This window comes from Durio zibethinus, chromosome 18 (genome assembly GCF_047325235.1).
Source record: "Durio zibethinus cultivar Kanyao isolate XHJ-2024 chromosome 18, ASM4732523v1, whole genome shotgun sequence".
NCBI classification, from domain to species: domain Eukaryota; kingdom Viridiplantae; phylum Streptophyta; class Magnoliopsida; order Malvales; family Malvaceae; genus Durio; species Durio zibethinus.
The window spans coordinates 4666977-4682000 of record NC_143179.1 but is presented as its reverse complement, the minus strand read 5'-3'; the positions used below and the strand labels follow the sequence as shown (position 1 = coordinate 4682000).

Sequence of the window (15024 nt, the reverse complement as noted above, 5' to 3'; positions counted from 1 at the left end):
TATTATTTAATATGAATTTGAATTTTTTGAGTTATGCAAAATTAAATAAATGACACATTTTTTGATCAACAGTTATTTTTATAAAATATACTATCTTAAATGAATATGTATCAATTCGTTTAAATTAATTAGTTAAATTCAAAATTTTTTGAAGTATTAAATTAATGACTCCAAAATCTAGTAAACCTAATTAAAAATCTTAAAAAAATCAAATTAAGGCAAACAACTCCATCATCTTTCATACTCAATCAAACCACCCCACCACTGCCCACTCAGCAGTTTGGACTAAAAAGTGAAAAAAAACCTCTCCCTGTGGTTTCAATCTGTGTCCACCCACCAATTCGATCGCGTAGGTTTTTATTTTTTTCTTCTCTTTTCTTTTTTTTTTTTTGTCATTTCTGCAAATCAGACGACACCGAAGCGGCAAAAGAACGCAGGTTGATTGTCCGCTTTCGCAATTTCTACAAACTTTTTGAGGACTCACTACGAAGAATCCCACCCAAATGGAATTTAATTAAAAACCTATACGACATTTTCTTGTTAAAGGAAGCTAGGTTTTTTGTTTTTTTATCCTCTACGGCTGAATTTTTTTATTTTCAAGTTTCTTAGTCAGTCCGGTTGGTCTGATCTGGTTATGGATTCGCGAGATTCGTCATCGTCGTCGGCTCCGAACCGAGATGGTACCGCAGGCGACGACGACGGCGTCCTCTCCGTCACTTCCGCACTCGCTAAAGACGCCGCTCTTCACTTCCAGTCTGGAAAGTTTGTCGAGTGCGTCGATGTCTTGAATCAGCTGAAGCCGAAGAAAGAAGACGATCCAAAGGTGAATTATTCAAATTATTACTCATATGCATGCGTTGGTTTCGTTAATGGATGCGATTGACTCGATTCATTTTAGCTCTTTTCTGTTTTATTTATTTATATATATATAAGTTGGAATTTTATTCAAGTGTTTTGTTGTGTATTTTTCTGGCTCACTAATACTTGATTACCAGCTGATTTCAATCGCTGGAATTTCCTAAAACTATTAACTTAACAATCCAATGTTGACTACCTTATTTATATAGTTAATGATTATGATTCTATACAATTACTATGGATGTTAGAAACCCCATAACTAGGTTTAATTATTGCCATATGGCGATTTCACTATATATGTTAGCGTAATAATTCCTTTGTTGATATATTTATTTGTACTTATACAGACACGTGGTAATCACTTACCTTAATTGTGGCGATTCTAAACTTCGCGATCAGTGTGTATAGGATAATAATCTTATAGTTAATCAGCACGTGGTGAATGTATAAAGTTGCTGGTGGGGTTTTTAGCTTCAGCAGTGCTATATTGGGTAATAGTCCTTTTCTTGGTGATGATAGATTACTTTATGTTACTGTACTACCAAAAGGTCTACTCTGTTGCAATGGCCTCCTAAGCTCCTGCTAATGAATGTAGGATGTTTGAATTTTGGGGTCATTTTAATGAGAATACAAATTAAATGAGTCTACTGTGCTTAATTGATTAAAAGCTAATCATTATATGATGGAGTTAGACTACAGGATACCCATCAAAGATGGAATTATAGCTGGTTGAAAGTTCTGTCATGGTCTTGTTGTTCCTACTATAACAGGTGGAGAACCGAATACTGTACATTCATGTTTTGTGCTATGATATGTTGATATCGGCTCTCTCTTTCGGAAAGGAAATGGTTAAGATTTATTTTTCAAGCAACTTTATCTGAGTGTTTTAGTAAATACTAGCATGAGATAGGGATATTTGCTGTAATGCATGAAAAAGACCAATTTTAAGGTGGACGGACTAGAGAAGCTGTATTTACTTACGCTTTTAACTAATTGCTGACTACAATGCTATTTAATGATCTTGTAAGTTGTTGAAAATTATAAATTTCAATGTTTGGTTACTCATATTGGGTTACTTAAATAAGATCTTTAAATAAAAAAAGTGTTGACAATGTTAACTAGGAACTATTTTTTGCTGAATGTTGATTAATATTAAATCAAGATGTTCTTAAAACTTTTTAGGCTATTAGTATATTATAATTGTCAATTTGTCAAACTTTGTTCTTTGGAGTTATCAAACGATTTAAATATATCTAGCATGAAAATTTCAGTTGCATTCCAAAATAGTTCTTATAGTGCAAAAATTAGTAGTTATAGCATGCAGTAGTAAAGTTCAGCATTTAATTTGTCAGAATGAATTTTTAACTTTATCAAATAGTACTTAAATTATGTCACCAAGAACAAATTCTTCTGCTGCAGGAAGTTTAGCTTGAACCCTCAACTAACATCTATCTCCATTTTTTTTTATGAAAAGCTTTATTTTGGTTTAAATTTTTAGGCCTTAAAAGCATCTAAGATGGCTGTGTTATATGAATCATTTGTCTTTGTACAAATTCAAACAGATTTTAATTTCATGAGATTGTGATGGTATCAAATTCTGTTTATATAAAGTTCTAGTTATGTTCAGAATTTTCATTACTTAATTGTCCTTATTATCCTTTGTAGGTGTTCTATTTCATTGCTAGAGTACAATTGTTGCCCTCACATTGAAATTGCGCTATCTACCTATAGCTTCACTTCAGTGGCTTTTGACATCTATTATAATTTTTCCCTTTCTGTTGGCACGGTCTTAAGTTTTTTGAGCCAGTGGATTATTTAACAGGTTCCTCATAATATTGCAATTGCGGAGTTTTTTCGGGATGGTTGCTCAGATCCAAAGAAGTTGCTTGAAGTCCTTAACAATGTCAAGGTACAATGTTCTTTTTTTTTTTCCCCTTCCTCTGGGTTTACATGGCTATGCACTCCCACCAAATTTCTCATTATTAATCAAGTCATGTACCTACGGGAAAGAATGATAGTGCTGGCATGTTCATCAATTTTGTAACTTTGGGGTGGTCTAGTTTTCTCCAATTGAGAATGGGTAAGGAAAAACTAAAGTATTATCTTCTAATACTCAAATGAAATCTTTTGTTGAAAAACTCTGCTCAGCTTAATCAAAGTTGTCTGAGTGTTTCTATAATTGCAATCTACTAATGACAATTATGTTAGGCATTTGGTAATTTGAACTATGAATACCTTCAGTATGAAACCACTGCTAGTTATAGTGTTTACTGTGGGAAATGCTTAGTGGTGGAAATGATTTATGTATCTGACCCCATTTAATTTGGTTCTAAGACTTTTGAGCCCAAGTTTGTGTTGTGTATTTTCACCTCTAATAGCAGGGTGCCTGTAATGAATTCATTTTCTTTTTCCCGGATGCTCTAACTTGGAAAAAAAAATTTTTTTGAGGAGGCTGATTTCTGTCAGGAGAGAAAGTTTTGTTGTATTTCTATGTTCAGGACTTATTTTGACTTACACTGGCACTATTTTTTTTTTTTTTTTTGGGTGTTGGTTCAGAAAAGAAGTGAGAAGGTTGCTTATGCCTCTGGGGAACAGGTTGAGTCTGGTAGCAATGTTGGAAATAAAGTTACTTCAGGTTCAAAAGGAAGTGGTACAACTACACATCAGTTTTCTGCTTCAAATAGTGCCAGTATTATTTGCTCAGATGAATTTGATTCCTCTGTGGCTGCTTTAAACATAGTATATCCCCTTTCTATACTTTCAAGAGTTCAGGAGCAATAATCTTTTCATGAATTCATTGGAGTAACATGTTTGTTCTGAATTGATCTAATATAGGCAGTCATTTGGTTCCACCTTCATGAATATGCTAAGGCATTGTCAGTTCTTGAACCTTTGTTTCAAAACATTGAACCAATAGATGAGGTATTTTATCTCTATGTTGTTGTCATTTTGTTTTAATGATTGTTGGTTTGTATTAATTGCTTCCCTTTTTATTTATATGCAGACAACTGCTCTTCATATTTGCCTCTTGATGCTGGATGTTGCGCTAGCTTGCCATGATGCTTCGAAATCTGCTGTAAGTTCTAAATATTTGTAGTGTAAATATTTGTAGTGTGATTACTTGGAATTCCTTGCTAATTTCCACTTCAATCACTTTAGAGGTTACTTTAAGATGGATATGACTAACTGTTAGCCTTGTACTTTGCGGTTTGGGAAAAGAAAAAAAAATGACAAAGCTAGCTTGTGTGTACTGATGAAAGAGTGTCTGCCTTACAATTCTGATAAGCATGTTGTTAGAGGACATTGAAGCACTCGCCAGTTTAAGAACGTTTAAATTTAGGAACTAATTTATTTAAAGGTGCTTTTGTTCCTTTGGATTAGGGAATGACACATCCTTCAAAGGGTACGCATCTTCATTTTGTACAGCCTTGATTGGATGATTTGAAATGTTTTATTGAGAATGAGAAACCATTCCTATATATTCCTCCTAGTGATTTTGTAAAATGATTTATTGTGTGGAGTGCCAAACTATAACTGAGTACTTCAATCCAAATTAAAACTTTGAAAAGATGCAAGACATTATATCAGAGTGTTCCACACCATTTTTTTCCTAGGATTTTGGTATCCCCATTTTCTCTTTTGCTGTTGTAAAGTAATAGTTAAATCATGAACACTGGTTTTGGTCCAATATAATCAATTATTTACAAGTCCTATCTACTAAATGCACCCTTTTTTTTTATTCATCATATGTAGGTTACTAGATCTAAACTGTTTTTGCCTCCTAGAGTCCTAGTATATGAACTAACTTATTAATTTATGTAAGCAATATGAAATTACTGACGTTCTTTGCTTGTACAAATACTTCATGTACTACAGGGTACTTTTTTTATATTTTAAAATAGGACTGCTTTCCTATTTGCTGGTATTTCTAGCTAGTGAAGAAGAATGAACCACATTTTTTCCTTTTTATTAAAGAATTTTTATAATTTGCTTGGTGGTTGGTCTATTGTCTGTTTTTGTTGCAATTGTCAAAATTATGTAGCTTTGCGACTGTAATTGTTAGTGAACATAGTATAGGAAGACTATATTTACCTTATGCTGTCATGCGCATTCAAATTCTCCTGTAACTGCGGCATTAAAAGGAACAAGTTCATTCAAATTTTTGTCCTTACCATGATGTGCTCCTTGTTCCCTATTCCATCTTGCATTTTATGTATAGGAAGTCAATTCAGCATTTCTTATTGAACACCCTGAAACTGCTTGCAAAGGCCTCTTTTAGTATTTCAAAGTGCTTTGTGATGAGACAAGCATAAAATATGTCACAATTCACTAAAAAAAAGCTGAACCTTTTAATTTTTTGCACCATTATTAATGTTTGTATCGGCATGTCTTAAATGATATGCAGAATGCTCTCATTTTATTACTTACTTTTAATGCTACTTCTAGCCCATACTTCTCCAAATCATTACTTTGTATCTTAAAAAAAAGAACTGTTTATGCTTTGTTTTTCTTTTCCCCATTCCTGCTTAAAATGTCCCTAAAAAATAATGCAGTGATTTAGTTTGTGCTCCATGGAAAATGCTGAAAGCCTTTCCCAGTCAGAATTTAGGATTCTAGAGCAGTACTGCATTTCATGGGTTGTTTAATTTGATATGTTCTACTTAAAATAACCTTTATTATATGATATTAGTTTATGTATATCTTTCCCATTTTAAGTTTTTATTTTTGTAAAGGTTAGATAATTGTTCTAAGATTTTCAAATTCGAACCAAATGGATCAGTTGCTTCCTTATTTGAGGAGTGCTATCTAAAACTGTAGCTTTGCCAATTATACTTTTCTCTTTCCTGTATTGAATTTTTTTCTTATAAGATTGGTGACTTTATTTTATACTGATAAGCATGGTTGGCACAAAGATCTTCTAAACAGTTATGCCTGACTTGGAGTCTTAGGCAGTTTAGGCCCGCCTGTTGGATTCTGATTTGGATTCATGCCCTTGGTATGGGCAGCTATAACACTTTTCAGAGTTATAAACCCAGTTTGTACTCTGAACAATCTACAAACACCAATTCTTTTGTAATACACCTTGTATTGCTTATTGTTTGAAGGGACTTTGTAAATTAATTTGGTGAGAATATGGTTTAACATCTTGTAGTGACCACTTGGTTTGGAATGCATATAGGAAGATAATTCCTCATCTATTCTGAAAATTTGGCATTATCATTTATGACTTTCATTGTGGGTGTATATGTTCTTTTAATGGCAGGTTTTACCATGTTATATTTTATTTAAAATTAGTGTTTGTATCTTATAACTTTGATACTCAAATAGCTTTAATTATGTTCAGGATGTATTGAATTATTTGGAAAAAGCATTTGGCATTGGCAATGTGAGCCAAGGGGACAATGGTAACATGGTTGCCCAACAATCCATGAATCTAGTTGGAAAATTTTCTTCAGTTCCAAGCAGCACATCGGTATCAGATGCTTCTACTTCCGATTTAGTTGCTAGCGTAAATGCCTTTGAGAACCCTCTATCTAGAACTTTATCAGAGGAACCACTGGATGAAATGTTTTCAGCACTGGATATTGGTGGACAGAACCTATCTAGGCCTGCTGGTCTTGCATCTTCAAATGATCTTCCCAGGACCACAGTTGATAGATCTATCTCTGGTGTTGATCTGAAGCTCAAGTTGCAGCTTTACAAGGTTCGATTTTTGCTTCTCACTAGAAATTTAAAGCTAGCAAAGCGTGAAGTCAAGCATGCAATGAACATTGCTCGAGGGCGAGATTCATCGATGGCTCTTCTCTTGAAGGCCCAGCTTGAGTATGCTCGTGGAAACCATCGAAAAGCCATCAAGTTGTTGATGGCATCAAGTAATCGGACAGATGCAGCAATTTCAAGCATGTTTAACAACAATCTAGGCTGCATTTACTATCAACTGGGGAAGTATCATACATCTGCAGTGTTCTTTTCCAAGGCACTGAGTAATTTTTCATCTCTTCAGAAGGAGAGGCCTCTAAAGCTATTAACATTCTCACAGGATAAATCTCTCTTCATAACATATAACTGTGGATTGCAGTACTTGGCCTGTGGAAAACCAATTCTTGCCGCTCGTTGTTTTCAGAAGGCAAGTTTAATTTTCTACAAAAGACCCGTATTGTGGCTTCGGTTTGCTGAATGTTGTCTAATGGCTGTACGGAAAGGGCTTGTAAAAGGAAGTCAGGCTTCATCAGAGAGATCAGAAATCAGAGTCAGTGTTATTGGAAAGGGTAGATGGAGGAAACTTCTAATTGAAGACGGAATTTCAAGAAATGGACTCGTAGGTTCTGTTGAAAAGGATGATTGGGTTTTAGGTGGTGATGGGCAGCTTAAGCTTTCATTACCCCTTGCTAGGCAGTGTCTCTACAATGCACTGCACTTGTTGAACAGTTGTGAGTGGAGTAATTCAAAGTCTGTTTTACTCTCCAATTCATCCTTTGAGGAGAATAAATTAAGTGATGGGGCATCTTCCAATAACTCCAACAATAAGAACTTACCTAGCATCGCTGCCAAGAGTTCAACCTTGTCAGGAGGTCTAGTTAACTTAAACGGGGATTTGAAAGAGCCTAAGGGGGGAGCTAATCAGGAGATTATTCAGAACTCCATTTCCTATTATGAAGATATTTGCAGAAGAGAAAATCAGATGATTAAGCAAGCTCTTCTTGCTAACCTGGCATATGTAGAGTTAGAACTGGAAAATCCTTTGAAGGCCCTCTCTGCAGCACGATCTCTCTTAGAACTACCAGGTTGTTCAAGAATTTACATCTTTCTAGGTCATGTCTATGTGGCAGAGGCTCTCTGCTTGCTGAACAAACCCAACGAAGCTGCAGACCATCTGTCCATTTATTTGTCTGGGGGAAATAATGTTGAATTGCCGTTTGGTCAACAGGACTGTGAACAGTGGCGAGTGGAAAAACTTGTTGATTGTGAAGAACCAAATGGAGGAGCGGCAGCTGCCAAGAACCCTTCCCCTGAGGCCTTGCAGGATTTCGTGTTTCTTAATCCAGAAGAGGCACGTGGAACGCTTTATGCTAATCTTGCCACTGTTTTTGCAATTCAAGGTGAGGTTGAGCGGGCCCACCATTTTGTGATGCAAGCATTGTCCCTAGTACCCAACAGTAGCGAAGCCACTATGACTGCAATTTATGTTGATCTCGTGCTTGGTAAGTCACAAGAAGCTCTGTCCAAATTAAAACATTCTAATCATGTTAGGTTCCTTCCCAGCAGTTTACAGTTGAATTAATCCTCCGATGGTTGGGGGGTGGTTCTAATTCGATCCTGTGTGGCCCATCTTTCAGTTGCTAGTTAGCAGGTAGATCAGCAATCCTTTTAGAGGATTTGTATCATATAATATAGTTCAATTCAGATAATAAGTTTCTGTTTTTTCTTTTTTTTTTCCCTTTCATTTTTTCCATATCTAGGGTTCATTTTTCAGTGGTGTGGCTGATTGTTTTGGTAAGAGCTGAAGCCCACCTGTGAATTTGAGATGTAGTTCTAATTCAGGGTTTTTGTGTTTTAGTGGCAAATCCCTCCCTCTGGTATTTGAAGAATAGAGAGAGAGAATGAGATTGAAAACGGAATAGATTTTGTTCATTTTGGATTTAAAGCCCAACTCCTTCATTTCGATGAGTTGTTGCCTTTGACTTACAATTTTCTTATTTCTTCATTTTTTTTTTTCCCCTGTTGTGTCTACAATTCCGATTTTTATCTCTGGATATTTCCGTGGTGGATGATGCATTATGCAACTGTTCATGTGCTCACAAGTTACTGTATTGGCAACAGAGACGTGCTTTTTGATTTGTTTCATTTGTCCATTGGGACTTTTAATTTCAAGCTAGGTTTATCATTTGGGGTTCCGAAACGAAACCTTTCGATGGTAGAAAACAATAATAAATGAAATGTACGTTTTGGTTTCTGATTTCCGATGTGACTAGCTTATCTTTTTCCAAAGTCCAAAATCCAAAATCCAATCCCTTTGATTTACCATTTATCAGAACAAGGGGGGCCGTATATGGTTGTTGAGACAGAACATCAAATGTTTGCATTTTTTCTTTTTCAAATTTACTACACAATTATCATCACTATAATATACTCGGCTAAGTCTTTATATAACTACATTACTGAGCATTACCCAGTCTGAGCAATTAACAATGGCAATTTGTCATGGAATTCTTAATGAGCACCCGAATTTATCATTCAGCAAATGTTTCAATTAACTGTTGTCTTATGTCTCTATGAAGTAATGGTAACATATATTCTGATTATGTGTTAAATCTGAGCTTTCGCAAACTCTGGTTTTATATTTAATAGGAGTCTCTTAACCTATTTATCACTTGATTTCATTTTACGCAAGAATTATAATTAATATATAAAAGTAGAAAACAAAGAATTTAATATCAACCAATGGGAGACATAATTTTGTTGAACTCCAAACAAACAATAAAAATCCACAAATACTTAAATGTTAATTTATGGGATAATTCTCCAACTCCGTTAATAAAATTTAAAATCTCAACCATGATATATTGTTTTCAATAATTTACTAATCAATGGAAAAAAGTCATTTAATCTCTTCGGCCTCCTCTCCAAACGCTGTCACCGGAAAACTCTTTGACAACCCCATGGGAGTAGTAAACGTGATTTTGGTAGGATTAGTATTATCCTCAGAAATGTCAGAAAGAGTAATGCAGATCATCATCTCCTTGCTTTTGACTCCTGTCAACTTCCGCATCCGACGATCCTCAATAAACGCCGTAATCTCGGGATCATATGAGGAGGCTTCAAGGATCTTGAACCAATACTTAAAGGTCTTGTGCTGTTTCAGCCAGATGAAGCGTGTGTTCCGGTTGAACCCGACCTCGACGAGGTTGCTCAAATGCATCAACCATTTAGGCAGATGGAACTGATCGAGGAACTCATGCGTTTTTTGCTTGCAAAGAGCCGGTCCATAGTAGATCTCTGCCCTTCTTGGTGACTTGCTATTTGCTTTGATGCCATGTTCGTTACTTGTGAGAATGCAATTTGTAACGATCCAAGTGTCCTTATATATAGGTACTTTTGCCTTTTGGAGGGAAAGTGGGGGAATTTAGAACGGTTGTTTTCTATTTATTTTTATTTTCTTCATAATTTCTTTATTTGAAGAATTTTTTTTTTTTTAAAGTTTGTTTGTAAAGATTTGCACATTTATATGACTTATTTTTCATTCTTTATAAAGTATTATTATAAACAACAAATGAAATGCATGTTATTATATTGAAATTAAAAGCATTTATTTATACACAAGTTGATTGATTATATTTTGATACAAAAATTTTTAAAAAAAAAATTTGTTAATTGAAATGAGGATTTTGTTTTCATATAAAGAAAGGGAAATGAAACTGCACACTGTGCACTGTGCACAGCATTTATTATAGTGTATGTGCCAATTATATGTTGATTATGAGGGAAAGAAAATCCTATCAGGCAAAAGATATTAGTTGTTCTTTTATATTATTTACATCTATACTACATTAGATTAAAAGAATTTTTTAATATAATTTTTAATTTTTTAAAAATTATCATAGTAATATAATTACCAAAGTAATCTTATTACTAAAATAATCGTATTAGTCGTAAAATCACTTCATTTAATTAACAATTATTAATTTTTAGAAATTAAAAATCATTATATTTAATATTACTCAAAATTAAATATTATTTTATTTAAAAATATGAAAGTAATCATATATTGTAATAGTTACACAAATTAATAATTTTAATATTGTTTAATGATAAGATTTGGAAAATATTAGTAGTAGTTTATTTATTTTATAATAAAATATAATTAAATTAATAAATATATTTATTGATAGGTAAATTAATTTTTATAATACAAATTATCTACTTTGTTGACCTGTGAGAAAAGTTTAGAAACATAATTAATGCTTTTGATATCTAACAATAATCTATTTAAACTTACAGTTCTATCATGATAAGTATTCAATCTATTATTTGAAACCTTACTTTGTCAATAACTTTGGAAATTTGATTCCAAAAAAAGGTAAAATTTATTAACAAAATCTTTGTTTACATGATTAAATAAATGGGTTAGCCTTCTATTTCAATCTTTTTAATTCTCTCTTTTGATTCATCTTCTTGCATAAAAAATAAGTAAACAAATTCTATGGTCGTTGAACAACTTTTTTAATTATTTTCTTGTAGCTTTTCTTTTAATTAAGTAAAACATAAAATTTAAATGAATTAATTATTGCCAAGTGCCAAGACATAACCCCTCAAGTGGATTCCTTTCAACATATTGTGTAGATTTTGCTCTAATTTTTATTTTATATAAGAAATCGCAATACAAAAATAAAAGAAGAAATTATAATTGTTAAGATTCGAATTCGGAATCTACTAAATGTTATATCTTAAAATAATTACATAAATTTATTTTTTAATTAGAAATTTAAATGTATAAATGTTCTCTTTTATGTACATATATTAATTGATTTTTTTTTAGTGACCTTGTACAAATGGCTAAGAGACAAAGTATTTCTTGCTGGATTATTAATTGTAAAGGAAGCCTCTTCAATCTTTATGGATCACTTGAGATATTAACCAAAAAATCTGCTGAATTCTAACTGAAAACCTTATCACGTGTTATTATTATTGAAGATAGAGACAAACAAGGTTCATGTGCCATAGCTTAAAATTGGTTCCCTCTTCCTTCAATCTTACAGCCTGCCATTGGTCTAGTGAAACTGTATTCTTCAAGTTGCCCCTTGTGATCGATTCCCTGGCTAATTCCTTTATAACATCCCGCTTGAAGAACCAAAAAAATACCCAAGAAAAAAAAGAAAGAGTCTAGAGTGGCCTTTCCTGATTCTCTCCCATTGCCTTATATCAACAGACACTCTTGGTAGAGCTTGCTTTAAAGCTGAATTATAATGTTGTGGTCGAAAATAAAGATGAAAATTGTAAGCATAAGTTAGGACCCTTTGTCCATAAATGGACCCATTAATTGAACATGGTTCACCGAAATTTTCATCTAAATGCATGGTAAGATTGTCCAGTCATGTCCTGATCATTGCTACATTTGAAAAATGCCAAAAATGAAAGACAGATTTCGTACAAGAACCTCCATGATTGACGACTTCATCTGTAAAGCAATATTTTCCAATGCCATTGATTATCTGCTGCCTGTGTACTCTCTCCCTGACTGTTTGTGTTGAATTTGAAGCCTTCTCATGCATGGAATAAAAGGAAAAGCGTATTTCAAGTTGGGGTTTCTGTCTTTTTTTCTTAAAAGTAATTAACTCTCCCAAAAGGCATTTCCACTGTCCACCCATATATAGTTTCCAAAAGTAACCTCGTAACGTGCACAGTACAGGGCCAAAATAACAAAGAGGACATAATAAAGAGTAAAGACTCCAAAAACCAAAAATATTTCATGATGGCACTGATTTTGGATGGTGGAATTCTCAAAGCCCATTGGAACTGTAAAAACTAAGATCTCTGATCTTTTCATTATTTAGATGATGACCTAATAAATCAAAGGTATCAGACTGAATGGTGGATTTTGGTAAGGTGCTTACCATCTTTTTCAAAGTGAGAATCCAGAAGGACTAGAACTATAGGCATGCAGCATGCCCTTAAACTGTACTATATCATGTATATGAAGCGGAATCTCCTGGGAGATAAAGTTTAGTTTCTTTCAGACTTCAAAAATTTTAAGATTTTTTGTCATATATTTTACTGTGGGAATCATGTTAAGTGATTAAATTGAATAGGAAATATTGAAAAGTTATCCCTTATTCCCCACTATACACGCAACAAAATAAGAATCCTGGAAAATTATGAACAGAGAGAAATGATTCTTGATTGCGTCTACAAAAACACACTTGCAACGTTGTTTTAAAATAAATAAATAAAAACAAACAAAAGATGTTACAATAAGAGCTAGCCAGCAGAAATTTCCAATCCAATTGAGAGAGATCAGGGGTAGCGGAGAAAAGAGAAAGCTCGATTTCATCAGAGTCTATGAATCTAGCAACCTGCAAATCCGTAAGCCATGAAATCTAATGAGGAAAAAGGTTCCTGGAAGTGCAAAAGGAAAAAAAAAAAAAAAACCCTTTAATAATTTAACATGCAAAAAGTCATTCATTATTTAAGAGTCCAAAATGCCAAACTGTCATACTTCATATATTCTTTTTGGGTCAACGATTTCATTTTTTTTTCTAATTTTTAGTTCGTGTTTGGCATGGGAGTTTTTTATTTTTGAGAAAATTTTTTTTGTTATCGGTAAAAATTTGATTTAATTTGAGCTCTAAAATCAAGAAATACTTTTGATGCTAGTAAGATAATAGTAATAATATATTTTACGTACATCTTACCCGTTGAGGTTACGTTACTTACAAAAACATTGATAATTATACCCAAAAAAGTAGTGGAAAAATCAACTAGTTAAAGCTTCGAAGCTAAAAGAAAGCGTATTAATTAGAATTAGAATGGAGGCGATAAAAGTACTTAACTTGGGTCTAGATCGAGCAAGTGTAACCGGGAGGGGGTGTCTTCCCACAAGTGACAAGAAGCTGAAGAGCAAGTGGCACATAAATGTTGAGGTTGAGAAGCTTGGGCTTGAGAGTGGTGCACAAGCAGACTGCAGCTTCAAGCTCAACAAGACCTGAAAGAACTGGACAGCATTCATTCACAACTGGGTCACCAAGACCAATGTGTACCAACCCTCCTAGCAGATCCACACAAGCACCCAATTTCAGTGTGTCAATAGGGCAAGTGGCCTCGAGTGGTGGTGGTGGGCAGGGTTTTCCACTTGGCGGCTTAGTAGTTGGAGGAACTGTCACCGGAGGGAGGTTAATGGGTGGCTTCACATTGGAGGAACAGTCACAGGAGGGAGGTTAATTGGTGGCTTCACAATTGGAGGAACAGTCACAGGAGGAACTGTAACCGGTGGTTTTACAATTGGAGGAACAGTAACTGGAGGGAGTGTTGGAGGGACAGTAACTGGTGGCAAGTTGATTGGGGGTTTAACAATGGGAGGGATAGTAATGGGGCCTTTAGGGGACTTTCCCTTGGGCTTTCTATGCTTTGGCGGTGCTTTGCCACGGGAACCACAACCAAAAATTGGAGTGGCTGAGGAAATGAAAAGCATGCAAATGAGGAGAGCTGAGGTTTTGCTGGAGTCCATTTTGAAAGAGAGAAAGAGAGAGTGGGATTTGTAAAATTTTTGTAAGAGAAAGTAGGAATTATGTAGGAATAGTGAGGAATGGAAGAAAACAAACAAAAAGCGCTAGAAGAAAGCAGACCACGTGAACATGGGCAAGTTCAAAAGGAAGCTGCCAACGTTTGATAGTTGGCAATCTATTGCTATGACTTCATAAATTAGGAGTACGAACAAATAAAATGTTAGAAAAATGGTTGTGCACGTATTTGGTTTTTATTTATTTATATTTATTTATTAAACTTAATAAATAATTATGAATGTTATTTCAAAATTTATTAAACAAATAAATAATATAAAAAATTATTTAATTTCATTCGTTTACGCTTTTATTATAAATTCATGAATTCATAAAAAAAAAAAAAAAAACCGCTGTTATATTATCAATATTTCATCTTCGATTAACGGTGCAGTTTTGGCCTCTAGTTTTGATTTAGAAAGAAAGAACAGATTTTAGGTCAATTTTGATTAAGGAACAGCTAGAAGTTAAGTTAGGATTAACAAATCTTACTACTTGGGCTGACTCTAAGCCAGTTGTTTCTTTCAACACAAGGTAGGGCGGGCTTTGATTCAGACAAACATAGGCTGTTGTGGAGGGTAACATTGTACGAAATTTTTGCTGTGTGCTTTGATATTTGTTCTAAGCCTATCAATTCCGACCTTCCAATCTGTTTATCATTTTGGACGTTAAATTTAATCTGCCTTTATTTTACGTGTCTTTGAAACTTAATTAGAAATTTTTAAAATGTGCAATTTAATTTTGATTTCAAATATTTTCCTTCTTTTTTTTTTTTCAGCAACTTAGAACTTATATTTGATATATTAATAGTTTATAAATTTTAATATCATCAATGAACCATATGATACCATATCATTAATGAAAAAATTTTAAAAATTAAATTTTTGTATAT

At 33.8% G+C, this 15024-nt stretch overlaps 1 protein-coding gene and 1 pseudogene across 3 annotated transcripts; one reads left to right on the top strand and one right to left on the bottom strand.

The window, feature by feature from the left end:
• Positions 1-314: 314 nt before the first annotated feature.
• LOC111299030 (uncharacterized) lies at positions 315-8563 on the top strand. 3 transcript variants are annotated; one of them, XR_002691233.2, is made up of 7 exons: positions 315-823; positions 2681-2767; positions 3415-3597; positions 3694-3780; positions 3863-3934; positions 6203-8209; positions 8417-8563. XR_002691233.2 is itself a non-coding variant. In XM_022893907.2 (6 exons), the coding sequence occupies exons 1-6, from the start codon at positions 635-637 to the stop codon at positions 8138-8140; spliced, it is 2556 nt and encodes an 851-aa protein (XP_022749642.2). In that variant the 5' UTR covers positions 315-634; the 3' UTR covers positions 8141-8563. The 3 variants fall into 3 exon arrangements, 2 of the variants coding, with proteins under 2 accessions (XP_022749642.2, XP_022749643.2); XM_022893907.2 differs by having other exon boundaries at positions 6203-8563; XM_022893908.2 differs by lacking the exons at positions 3415-3597; positions 3694-3780 and having other exon boundaries at positions 503-823; positions 6203-8563.
• A 4798-nt stretch (positions 8564-13361) lies between these two features.
• Positions 13362-14138, bottom strand: LOC111300299 (uncharacterized; annotated as a pseudogene).
• Positions 14139-15024: the final 886 nt, after the last annotated feature.